This window comes from Anopheles merus, chromosome 3L (genome assembly GCF_017562075.2).
Source record: "Anopheles merus strain MAF chromosome 3L, AmerM5.1, whole genome shotgun sequence".
Taxonomy (NCBI): Eukaryota; Metazoa; Arthropoda; class Insecta; order Diptera; family Culicidae; genus Anopheles; species Anopheles merus.
Window position 1 is genome coordinate 30,642,764 of NC_054085.1, and position 13,668 is coordinate 30,656,431.

The 13,668-nt window shown below is 42.2% G+C and overlaps 1 protein-coding gene across 3 annotated transcripts in view; it reads left to right on the forward strand.

Annotated features, from left to right (window-relative positions):
* Positions 1-13,668, forward strand: part of LOC121599496 — a 32,214-nt gene that overhangs the window by 4,459 nt on the left and 14,087 nt on the right. For all 3 annotated transcript variants that reach the window (XM_041927344.1, XM_041927343.1, XM_041927342.1), the window contains 2 exons: positions 10,732-10,961; positions 11,564-11,682. In XM_041927344.1, the coding sequence (XP_041783278.1) occupies positions 10,743-10,961; positions 11,564-11,682 (338 nt within the window). In that variant the 5' untranslated portion in view covers positions 10,732-10,742. The remainder of the gene's footprint in view (positions 1-10,731; positions 10,962-11,563; positions 11,683-13,668) is intronic.

Sequence of the window (13,668 nt, forward strand, 5' to 3'; positions counted from 1 at the left end):
CGGTCGGGACGAAATTTCCAACCAACAGTAGGCAATGGTCGGATCGGGTCTGTCTCCGTCCGTCTGTCGAACTTTGCTTCCCCCGATTCCCCATTTATCCACCGCGCCGGTATTTACCGCACCGTTGTAATCGTGTCACTGTTAGCTGTCGCTTTTCTGTCCCATCCCTTGCTGTGACACAAACAGTTCACCTTTAGCTAGCTACGGATGGCTGTCGACGGCACCCTGTTAGGGAGAGCGAGGAAGCGAACGATCCTTTAAAGGGCGATAGGTTGATAAAGGCGATAACTTGTGCTGCCTGAAATAGGAGTTTTTTTTTTATCGCAGCTGTTTCGACTGCAAAGCCACTTTTTTTTAATGTTAAATTCCAATCGGCCAACAAATTACATTTGCCAACATCGAGTGAATCCATGTTTCGAAACGCTCGCGTTACCGAGGAACGAAGAAATAATTCAATGTTCTGAAATGTTATTTTGGCTCGGTTCGATTGCTCGTTCGAATTCGATTCGAAAGAAATGAAATTATGTGCAATGGAAATGATTTCGATTCAATGTGGCCGATGGGTAAAACGATTAATGTTGCGTGACACTCGTTCACATGTGGGACTGGTGCGAGGGCGTTTATTTGTACGAAGAGGAGGTGGACGCTTTTTTGAGTAACAAAAATTTGCTTCAAAAACATGGAACCAAACTCTACCTTAAGGTCAAATGAGAGCTTGAGTGAAACAATGTTCATTCAATGTTCATCAAAATATTTGTACAATAAGCCATTTTTTGATTAATATTTAATGATATATAGCACAAAAACACCAAATTTCACGTTCAATTTTACTGGAGCTGTAACCTGAGCTTTACCAAGTGAGAATTTAAGGTACAAATATTGAATATTGAATACTGGTGAAACAATTTTATGTCAAGCATTTTGAACCCAACTTTGAGCTATTATAAGCGGATACTTTCTTAAGAAAGTTACACTTTTTAGTAGAGTAAAAGATGAACAGGGTAACAATTCAAAAAGGACTACAAGAGCATTCGGAACCAACCGTGTATGGTCATGCCTTTCGTTTGCCGATCCATTATCCCGGACTTAATGCTTTCATGTCATGATGCTCTGCTACATGTGTCTTTCACTCCCACTCTGCCTTTGCGGATGGCCAGCATTTTGGTATACTAGGACAAACATTTTTCTACGCAGCTTCCTCTCAAAAGCGGCTAAGGAGGGTTACGTCAGATATAGACAGAGTCTCAGAGGCGCAAGTGTGAGTACTGGCACTGTAAAGGTGCGACAAAAGACCCAGCTTCCTCCATCGTGACAGGTTCTTTCAGATGCACTGCTTTCTCACGATGTACCATGACAGGTTTAGCGCGCAACTAAGCTTTCATACTCAGTTGCCGTTGCTGACCTTTGACCCGAGAATGGTGAAATAAAGATTGAAATAAAGTTGTTAACGAAAAACTACATAAATGCGCTTGGATAAGATGTATAATATGTTTAGTTTAGCCTATCTGTTGATATCTATGTGTTGAAACATTTCATCTTATAGTAGTACCTATGACTTCCACATTCTTAAGTATGAACTACTACATGAAACATTAAGCGTTTCTACTCAAATGAACTAAATAAAAAAAAGTGTAAGAAAGGTTCATGCTTCAAAGAATGCGAATGGTCGTATCCCTTTTCTCTTCTAAAACGAACTCAAATCTCTTTCAGTTTAGTTGCATCCCGTCATAATACTAACCTCACAAAACACAAACACACACACATATCCCACTTGAAGCGTGCTCGAGAGATAGCGCTTTTGTAATGGGCCACGTTGACAACATCTCATAACAGTGACGCTAGTAATGATCATGTAAAGGACCACAGACGTTGCCTCCCACGCGGCACTCCATTCACACGGCACCGGATAACGGGCACAAATCAAATTTTACCCATCCCCAACGATGTTTTAAAAGGACCCTCGGGAGCAAACTGCATTCGTGCGGCTTGCGCAGTGTCCCACAACCTTCCGACTACTCTCAGTGGAATCAACTCACTGCTCCCACCGGTCGGTGGGACAGCTTATCACCGGTGAACACAACCAACTCGCTCGCTTTCGGACGCTTTCAGCTTTCCTTTCGTCCCAGTAACCGGTGGAATGTCCTGTTTTGCCAGCAATTAGAACCTTTCATACTCCGCCACTGTGTGCAGTGGGTTGAGTTTGGTTTCCATGGACGGCTTTATAATGGTGTCTGCCCTTTACCCACACGAATATCCTCCGGATAGGAGATCGTCCATTTCTTTGCACAATGATGTTGGGGGGTAGGATATGGTGGATGAATGTAGCAAGGTGTGCACCATTCGTGTTGTTTCCCAGCCGAAACAGCGTCACCTGGGCCATAGCCCGTCATCAGAACGATATGACCGTTGAAAGCGAACCCGCAAGCAAATGATAATGAATAATTTGATTAAGGGATGTCCGGTGGATGTAGCGCCCTTGAGCACAACACACAGCGGACGGTTCACAGCCTTCCAGGGAAACAGGAGACATTGATGCTGGCATTGGGTGGTGGTCCGATGTACATCGAGCATTAGCTTCCAGCGCCCGCTGGCACCGGGGGTTCCGAAAGCACCGGCTGTCACGCGGCGCTGACATGTCGACCAGTCCGACCAGTAGGAGTCAACGCGAGATAAACCGGCCGCACTGGCACACAAAGAACTTTTTGTCGAGTGTACATAGTTGGTATCGCTGTAACTGGACACCCGATAACATTGGGGTCGTTTGGGGCAGCAGTTTGCTGGAAGTTCGTTCGGACATGGATGCACTGATGGAGAGCTTATGTCCGTTGCATAAAAGGGGCCCAATTTACCCGAATAACATCAGGTGTCTAGTTGAAACATAAGAGTCATTAGGGCCGCTTTTGGACATTTATTCCTCGTGTAACCTGGCACATCCTTTAGCAGCGTTTAACATCATATCTGTTTTAAATATTTTGCGCTTCTTCAAGATGCATTGAACCCCTTTTTGTGCCACTCCCTTTAACTCAACTTCAACAGCTGGTGCTTTAAACTTTACCTTCTGCTGACAAATACGGACTGCAATAAAAACGATTAAACGTGATAGGTGGATAAATTGTCCCTCGTTCTTGCAAGTGTGCCACAATTTGTGACCTTCTCACGATGCTTCCCGGTGAGTTTCATACGTTGCTTCAAAGTGTGACTGACCGAACCGGCACACCAACCGAAGCGTAAAGTCAATATTCTTCCACACCAGATTACTTTCAGCTGTTTGAACGATTGCGAAACGAGCGAACGAAAGTAAACTTCTCTCGCCCTCGATGAAAGCTCCATAAAAATAGAACACCTCACTACAGTGCGGGTTCTCCGCGCACGTCCTGCGTCCCGTGCGCACAGCGCGAACAGGATAGCTGTAATATGTTATTTTTAAATCTGGTGACTTTCCCATTGGCTTTGGCTGGTATATTGCTGCGTTGTGTTCCAAAATGGGAAAATGGGTGATGGTGGTCTACTGGTCAACTTCAATCCCTGTGCAATCGTTTGACATTACAAACACACTCACAGAAAAATCCACGAGTGAGGCAATTATTTTCAACGTTATCGTTTTGGTTGCATCCATTTCCTTGCTGGTGAACCTTTTCCGGTGTAGTGCAGCAATTGCCAGCATGACATTCCTTTTTTTTGCGGCTATTACCAACCTGCAATAGTTCCCTGAGATGTATGAAGTTGGTGTGAAAGGTGGCTATTATACAGGTTCAAAAATAATGTGTTTCTTCGACCGAAGGACAATAATGCTTTCCCAGAGTTTCATACAACTGTGGATTAAAAAAGGGAAATTGTTTAAAAACCTATTGGGCATGTACTGCACAGTGTACTACTCAACTTCGACAACATTAGTTACTTTGAAACTTCTTGAAACAGGTTTGGATGCACTGGCCTAGATTCATGCTATTAAAATGCATTTTAAAATCTGTTTTTCGATATTGAGATAAAACACCGTAGGACACTTTTTCTCAAACGGCCAAAGCCATTCCTTAATTTTGAACTCCCAGAGCAGTGGTCAGCAAACTTTGCGACCAAAAGAAATAATTTCTACAAACATGTTCGTAGAGTTACATGTGAAGAGGCAAATAGCTACACCATGAGTATAAATTTGTGAAAGTTCAATGAGGGGGAATATGAATAGTTAAGAGCCGCCATCTTCAAATGAAAGTTCCGCATGCGGATCGCGAGCGTTGATCGCTGATCTAGAGATAGGCTAGAACTTCACATATATGCATGTCAGCCATCCAGATCGATACAAATGGTTGAACATCGACAAAAGTAGGACGTATACTCATACTACACCCTGTATCAGCCTATGTCTTGTAGGTTTCAAATCCTTCTTGGAATCTTTGAATCTTGGAATAGTTTAAACTAATAATTTCAACAACAAACACTCGCAAATTCGTATTAAACTTTGAGAGTTTATTCTGGAAATGATTTCACAACATTCAATTCCCACAAACCTTTAGCTACAATGAGAGCTACCCGCTTAAAGCTCCACACTAGAAGTAAACTGCAATCTGCCCTTATATAAAAGAAAATGTCGAAGGCTATATAACTACAAGCGCTAATGACATGTATAGCTAAGCAGTGCTTTTGTTGACGAAAGCTTCTTAACAAACGGTTGTACATCAGGATGTCTTGCATGCTTCAAATCCTTGACAATGAATGACTTGAACTTCAGAAATGTTTTAGCCTATTAAACCTCAACAACATTAACCTTCAACTGGAACTACACTTTGCTAGTTAAATCTGGCAATAATCTCACAACAACCAAATCCCACAAACCTTCAACCACAACTAGAACTGCCCGATTAAAGCTCAACTCCAAAGGCAACCCTCAAACTACCCTAATTGGCGATTTGATTCATTCCGCAAATCGATCAATATTTATACATCCCACATCCAAAACCTTCATCCTCTTGCCCCATAAACCCCACCAAGGTCCGGAAATTATTTCACTGTCCAGCGCAAAAAGTTACCTCAACTAACAGCCCCCCCCCCCACCAAATCGGATATTACTTGCCCCTATAAGCGACATCGGATGAAGATTTTCCTGCTGCCATGTGCGCACCCGTCTCCCTTCACCATACGAACGAAGCATAAGATTTTGTGTCGCAAAAGTTTTACGCAAAAACCGCAGGCGATCGAACCTTCGTCAGGCGGCTGAGACCACTGAGGCTGAGGTCGCTTATCGGCTATTATCGACAACAGGACGACCCCGTCCCCCCATGTACTACGATGAGTTGATGGGAAGGGAAGGAAAGCTACAGCTACATGGAAAATATACTCAACGCTTCCAGCTCGGGATGAAGTTTTGTGCCAGAAGGCCACCGGGCTTGGTGGATCAACTTTGCGCAAGTCGGGGCCTTGTCAGCTAATTTTGTCGATGAGAAGGTATTTTTGCTACGTAAGTCAATTATAACGCGTAGGAGGGTTGGGTTGGGTTCCAAGCCACTTCCGGTCGTTGCTGGGGTACAGTGCGATGCTCCAGTAAAATCAATTAGGCTTGGCAAATTGAATTTATGTTCGGAAGACTACACGCCTGACTAGGTCTAGCGCAGCAGGAAGCTCACAGCTTAACTTTGTTGTTATAGTAAATATTTTTCGTATATTAAAGAATATCATTCTCGCTCACTTCCAGCACAATAATACCTCCGTTCGTTTCGTCTATTGTTCAACATATTACAGCGTAATTTTGTACCTTAATACATCACGTGTTTATTACACCGTAAGCTCTCTCCATGGACAACGCGCGATCCGGTCGATGGAAACGAACGTTACGGTGAACAATCGAACCAACGCTTCGTCGGTTATGAGTTTGCACAGGGTGAAATTTATCGACCCGGTAGCGAACATACACATGCATTAAGATGTGCCTACAGGATGTTTCATCGTAGTCGCTCGCAGTCATTTACACGCACCTAACCATCTACGCCTCTACCGCACGCCGCCGCCCGTTTGCCGGCCGTTATAAATTATCTCACCAAGCACACAGGAACGATGCGCATCTAGCGGCGGTGTGGTGTGAAAGCATTGTCACGATGAAGACATGTGATGGAAAATAATAGCTGATCTGTCGGTCATAATTCATGTGTCTATGTTGCAGGGAGGAAACTGCAGGCTGCCGTGTGTGTGCGTGTGTTTGTGTGTGGAGACTTTGTAATCTAGACGCTAGCGATCCCGTACGATGGCAGACGGAAGCCGTCCGGCGAGAACAACACATTAAACAATATTAATGATGACGTCGGGTTTATATCCATTGGGGCCATCGTTGGGGAAGGGCTGATTGCTGATGAAGGTGTGCTGTTTAAAGATATCGCTGGATCGTTGGAAAGTCTTCACCGAGGATTAAATGGTTCATCGATTGATTGTAGACTTGTAGGGTGCGATTTGTCAAGGAGGAGAGCTTGAAGTCTAGCTTAACGATAGTTTTTTCCGGAATTGGGGTTTACTTACCGATGACTTGTTTGCTTTGGAGTTTATAAATGTTCCTAAAGTTGCTGCAAGGCTATGTTTTGGTTCTCTATTAGTGTTTGAATTGCAAAGTATTGTCTTTATTCTTTTACTTCTTATTGAAATGCAATTTTGTTACCGTTTCAAAATCGAGTTTCATGATAAACTTATATCGAAAAACATTAAGATGTAAAAATGTATAAAATTTGATTTATTCAGCTAAATTAATTACCATTCTAAATAGATTTTTTAAGAGTTACTTACTCCAATAAATGCACCGATATAACATGTGGTTAAAGACTGGGTACAAAAGTCATATGCTTCTTACCTTCAAAATCCAATAGGAATCAGAGTAGATTTCAACCTCAATGTAAAAATGGTTACATTTACAGTAGCGGCCTTCCCTAACAAAGCCCAAAAGCGTGCAGACTCACTTTTAAACAAGTTTTACCCTCAAATACCCCTTAGCTTCTCGTCGCCGCCCCTATTCCGTATGGCTTTGCACAGTCTATTTTTGGAACCGAAGTGCAAAATCGGCTTGCACGAAAGTTAGGAAATGAAACACCGAACCAGAGACTCCGTCGGTCGGTTTTTGCCCCACTTGTTTGCCCAACAGCTGAAGCGGAGAAAAGCTTAAAAGTCAATCCATCTGCTGCCGAGAAACCACTCCCAACGCTGCGGACCAGCTGCTGAAGCGAAAGCAAAGCATTATAGTACGTTGACCACTCGGAGGGGGAAGGATGCTGGTATACAATGTCGGAGGCCACAACTAGTTCCAAGGTTTCTCGGGAACACAGAGCAGAGCCAGCGCACCAAAAAGCAAGTAGAGCACCGTGTACAAAGCAGAGCGGCAAAAGCGAACATTCGGTTGCTTTTCGTTTCATTTCAACTGGAAGATACTTAAAGCCGATCCCACCGCCTGTAGGCTGAAAGTTGCTCCTTGTTACGGTTTTGGGATGAGGTCGTATTGAGGTTGGGAGCACACAGATAGACCAACACACTCACACACATCGACCAACACATACAGCATTTACATACAGACAACTAGCGGGCTCTGCTTTGACCCTTAAACGAGGATGAGTTTGAGCTTCCTGAACTAAACGAGAGTTCGAACTGTTGACTGGTGCAATGGTTGGTTTCCTGGTCGGTTTTTTGGCGCGGGCAGGGATGAGGCTAGCTAGCTTTCTTCTCGGAGTTTGCCTTTTGCCTGGTTTGCAGATTCTTTCAGGGTGAACTTTTTCGATTAAGCCGTTTGTTTGGTTGGGAAGGGTTATGCTTTCAGTACCAGTACAGTTGGAAGGTGGTAGAGGGGGAGAGAGAGAGGGGGCGAGGGGAGTCGTTCCTAAAGAAAGAACCAAACCGAAACCAGTTACGCAAAGTAGTTCTTTACGAAGAGCAGCTGTACTGTGAAAAACAGCATGAGCGTCAAGCACTTCGTCCTTTGCAAATTGGAGCTTAAATTCTAGAAAATCTTTTTATATTCTTTTTGTTTTCTACATAAAACACCAAAAAATGGTTTGAAAAAGCGTAAAATATTTAAATTGTACAATCAAGTTTTCAATTAAATGTCATTCAACAGTGTTGCTTGCGTTTTTTCTTACACTTGTATGCTTATGCAATCTGTTTAATTTCCACTTTAACTCGGCTGAGTACGGCTTTTCTCCTTTTTTAAGGTTCTCCTCACCACAAATTTGCACTCGTGCGAAGGTGCAAAGAAAATTTTAATTAAAATCTTCGTTAACGCAAAAGCCGAACCAAATAGAAACGACATCGAGCCAACGAACGCCCAATGCGATGGCGGAAGTGCTCTTTCGCTTTCGCTCTTGTCTTTTGCACGAACCTTTTGCATTTACTTCTTTGCATTTGGTTCTATCAGGTAGCTCAGGTACATTCTAGCCAGTGCGATCTTGTGCTGACTTGTGTGTGTTTTTTTTTTTTGGTGTACCCATGGTATGCTTCTCGGTTTGCTTTTACGTTCCAATCAACCGTTGGAGTGTTTATTGAAATTGAAATGGTTGGGTTGTTCCCCGTTGTATGTTTAAATTGGCGGTTCTTAATAATTTTCTATTCCTGCTTTCAAGCAGTGAGAAGCATTTTTCCTCTTTTGCCTTTCAAAGCCATCGTCTTAAGCTCAATTCAACTTCAATTAGATTTGGAAAAGGCAGATAAAAGTCATTCCGAGAATGCGTTTTGATTAACATCCAATTTTTAATTGAAATCTAAAAACGGTAAGATCAACCCGTTGCCCCGCTTTCATTTCCACAATCTCTTTAATCTACTACGCCACTAACTCCAGCGCAACTCAAACGATAAGAACAATTTGCAACCTCAGGCTGCAACCGCTTAAATAAGACCCCGCTGTCTCACGACCACTGTCAACCACTTCTTTGTCGAGTCGCAGTCCCGCTTGCGACGCTAATGACAAATGACTGATAATTATTTACCAGCCAATTTTGCTCCCATGCTCTTGTGGGTCGTTGCGGAGCAAGGCTAATGCATTCATCATTATCACTTCATTTGCTGCTGATGTCGTTGCTGCTGGTGCGAGAACGTTCTGATGGATGCAAAGGGCTTCATTGGGATATGTAATGGCGTATAATTATGGTAATTAAATCATAATATCTGTCTGGCTGGGCGACAGCTCCGCATTTGTTAATCGTTTTTCTTCTGTCGTGAATAAAATTGTTCTTTAAGTTGAAAGAGAGGTTCATCTTCTGGTAACTTACAGAGATCTATTCATACTGATTACTTACACGATGTTTGTAGTTGCATGGAAGCTTTCATCTGGAGAAAGGCTTTAACATGATGGTGAGAGTCATTTATTTACTGCCTAGATGCAGTATTGCTGCCCAAGTGGAGCCATATTACAACACGTTGAGCTGGTTTTCATTGCGTTTATTTTCCTGTTTAGAATTGAATAATAAACTCATTGCCACATTAATCGGTGATTTCTTTTTGCAGATATTGTGTAAACAGGTACTTAGAACAAAATATAACGTATCATTAAATGTCATTTGAAGTTTAAAAAAGTCAGTGTGAAATATATTCACTAAAGTGCTGGATTGTGATATTAGCTTGGTATAAATTTGAAAAGAAGAGTGCACCTTAATCGCCGGTCTGTTTACAACTGTGTATTCGTTTCTCCCATTGTTCATTACACAATTCATTGCAAAGTTCATTCGTGTAGTTCGAGCAGTTCGTTTCATTCAGTTCAAATTAGTCAAGTAGTTTTATCTACATCCTACGGTTTAGTTTCTTAGTTTAGTTTCTATATGTGGTTTCTATTTGAATGCATTTTCGAAATATTAAATACTGTATATTCCATGTATATAAACTCAAAATCCAACACTCAGGAAAATAATTCTGAAATGTTACACGCTAAAGAATGATAATTATTATTGATACAATAAATTGAAAAAAAAAAAAAGAAATTAAGTAAAACGACACGTGATATCATCTTCTGAACATCATCCATTAAAACAAATTAAAATTATACAATAACATGATTCACAAAGTAAGATCTGCATTGTTATTGGAATATGTTAGAGAGGCTTTAGCTCTAATGGAGTTCTTTCGGCCTAATTCATTGGTATTTACAGAAGATTTAGATGTTTTTTTAAATAAATCTCAACTTAAATATTTATTTCACAAACTTTCCCAAAAAGTTTCAAATACTCCACTTTGTTCTATCAGAGAAACCGCTCTTTAAATATATGATAATATCCTGGCAAATCGTCTTCCAACCCACTGCTCGTGAACTTTCAAACCTTCGCTCGACAGCTCGCCTCCCACAAGTAATGAGAAACAAGACAACACACCATAGTGAGCAAACATGTGCAGCACTGCCAGGACATCACTTATTTAAATTATCTTTGCCACAGCCATGTTTGAGAGCGCATGTGTGTGGGTGTGTGTGTGTGTGCTTTTCGTGGGCTGTCTTCCTTTGCAGCACCACATGTTACCGTCCACTGGCCGGGCAGAGTCAACTCCCGTGTGGGTAGTAGTGTTGGTGTGCGATGTACAGCATGGTTACATGAGGATAATCTATGCAATTTTTACCAGCCATATGTGTGCATCAGGAAAAGAGAACAAAAAAGGACAAACAAAAAACCTGCCACCAGCTTATTTAATCTATTGCAACCGTTCTTATATTGAATGTTTTCTTATAATTTTGTACCAGCTTCACCATTTTGTTAATGTTTGCTTTTACATGTTTTTTGGTTTCTGTTTCAGCATCCATCCCGATGTTGATGATGGACTTTAAGGCATCCAACATCGCCACCATCGACAAGGGTAGCGACCGAACGTTCGCGTCGGCGTTCTTTCACCCACCGGCCTCACCCACCCATGTCGGTTGCTGCGTGCTCAACCGGGCACCGGCCCGACCGCCGTCCGAAATCTACTTCGAGAGCCGTGGCAAGTGCTGCAAGAAGCTGCTCCGATACAACGGCTACCCGAACAAGGTAGGTGTAGGGTTTTGTGTGCACGGGCTTAAAGTTTGATGTTCATTTAAAGCTTCCTAAAATTTGGTTTCATTTGTTTATTAAACTCATACTGTTTCATCTGAGAACTCTAGAGCGTAAAAAGAATCTTGCCGAAGTTTATCAATTAATTAACGCCCCGAAAGTGTATTACTGTGTTAATCTTCTTTTACATCCCCGGTTTTTTTTTGTTTGTTTGTTCTTCCACACTCCCATTTAATTTCATTAACACGATAAAATCTTGCTGTGTCACCCATAGATGGGACCAAAGCGTTGGTTCCGAAAGCGTTCCCAACCTAACGCCGGACGATCTAATTCACTTTACCCAACGTATCGTCATTATCACCGGAATCTGGTCCGGATTAACAACCCAGCAACCTACCAAGGGTCGAAATTTTCCATTTGTCCTCTCGCTTTGCTAAATCTTCATTAAATCTGTACGAATCATTTAGTGTGTAAAGTTGTTGGGGTAGTTCTTTTCGTTCTTTGTTTCTTTTTCCCTGTGTCCATTACCCATCGACGTCTCGCGCGCTAATCCAGGCTAATGCGCCGTATCTGATGTGAATCTTAAACACTCGTCACAGGTCCTGCTGTACCCGGAGGAAGGATGGGCCCGCAGTGCAGCCTCCAGCTACTGGACGATAGCGCCCTGCCGGTGGCGAAGGAATCGCTGCATCGTGGAGGAGGTGGCCGGTTCGCGGAAGTAAGTAGCTCAATTGCAACCGAGCACAGTCTGTTAACTTTGTTTACCCACTGACAGGGGTCACATTTCCTCTTCCGTCCACAGCAGTAGTAGTAGTAGTGCTGTCAATAAATTATTGAACTGCGCGCACGGAACATGGGTCGACGTTCCGTGGCGGTTCTCATGAATATGGAAAGCTAGACGGCAGTTGTTATGTGTATGTGTGTGTTTTTTACTACACTTTTTGCCACAATTTCCGTCGCACGAAGCGGAAACGGTGTGAGGTTTAACGAAACAGGAAACATTGCACGTGTTGGGTACGCTGGGGTGCACACACAGGAGTGTCCGGGTTTGCATTCGAACAAGCTGGCAAGATGGCATTGAGTCGCGCCGGTGTGTGCGGTGAGTGGGCGGGGGAGCGTAACGCATTTGCATGCAGCCTGCCTGGGCCTGGGCCCGTCGTCCTGTGTGCAGCACACCATCGCTCAATTTATTCTGTAGTTGAAAATAAGTTGATTCACGGATGGAATGAAACATTGTGATTATTTTTGTTGCGAATGTTACGTGAGAGAGAGAGAGAGAGAGGGAGAGAGAGAGAGAGAGAGAGAGACAGAGAGATAGGAGCGAGCAACTAGTTGCTATCCGTAATGTGTAACTATGTTTTACGTGCCCTGGGGTTGTGATGCTGCCGTGCCTGAACTGCCTGATGTGTTTGTATTTGTTTTGCATTGGAAATCATAATTCGTTCATTTGCATTGCTTGTTTATGTGATGTTAGAATATTGATTATTTATCCAATTCCGCTGCTTACTTAACGATGCGATGGGTTTTGAAGTGGTTATCGAGATGATATGATAGGTTAAGATTATATTTCATAGAATTTTGAAGTTGAAAACTCCAAGTCTATCCTAGGATTCATTCATTTAAATGTTTCAAATTTTGAGTCGACACGTGCCTGTCTGCTTTTGATTCGGTTTGTTTCTTGGAACGGTTCTCAACAGCTTGCTGGAAACAATTTCAGGAATCGGCTTGTACTTGTCTGTTTTCCTTGGAAAAGATTGAAGAATATTTGATATCATCAAGCAGATAGCTTCTCTTCAGCTCCTCCAAAACGAAACAATACCTTATTAAGGGGTAATGCTGTTGGAAAAGCTGTATATTTTATACAACTTGGTAGATAAGTTGGACAAACCGTCATTCATTATCAATTATTGGGTGGAAGTATAGTTGTTCATGGCATATTAAAATTAAGCATACTGGGACACAGTCGCGGTCGTTTTACTAGAAGAGAAGAATTCTTTTGATGCTCGTACATCTTGATAAAAGTCTCTAATAATTATAAACAATAAGGTGTGGGATAAACGTAATTATTTAACATTAACTCTGGTTGCATTAAAACACTGATTCGCTTTGGATTGACGACGACCTTACCATCTAACAATAGCTCAATCCCAGGACCACAGCATTTTTTATTAGCCTCTAATTGAACAAACGAGCGTAAATTAAACGAACTTTGAATACAGTTAATCGAATGTTCATGTAACGTTTCTTGGATTTCCTTAAGAGTAAGTCTTCTTGACTCTTTAGTTTCGTTCTCATACTAAACTTGAGGACCTATATACAGGCACATTTTTAATATGTGAGTAAATCTTCGGCTCCTTTCGGCAATGACAATAAGATACGAAGTAAATTAGTATCTCAACGGCTCAATTAAATTTTACTACAATTTAAAGAGAAGTGAAAAAAACTCGTGATTTGAGAAGTTACTTCTAACATTATTTGAAGTATAAAAAAGCAGAGCTATCTCTCGCTGCCTCCAAAGCTATTCTTTTCACAGACAACATTCGCCCTTCCACTGCCATAGAAGAACCAGAAAATGAAATAAAACATCAAACACATACAGCAAAACCGACCCGCTTGCAGTCACGAGACGTTCCCGTCCACTCCGAGAGCAAGCTGCGAAGCTATGTTTCCTTCACTTTTGTCACAGTTTTGTCATTCCTTTGAT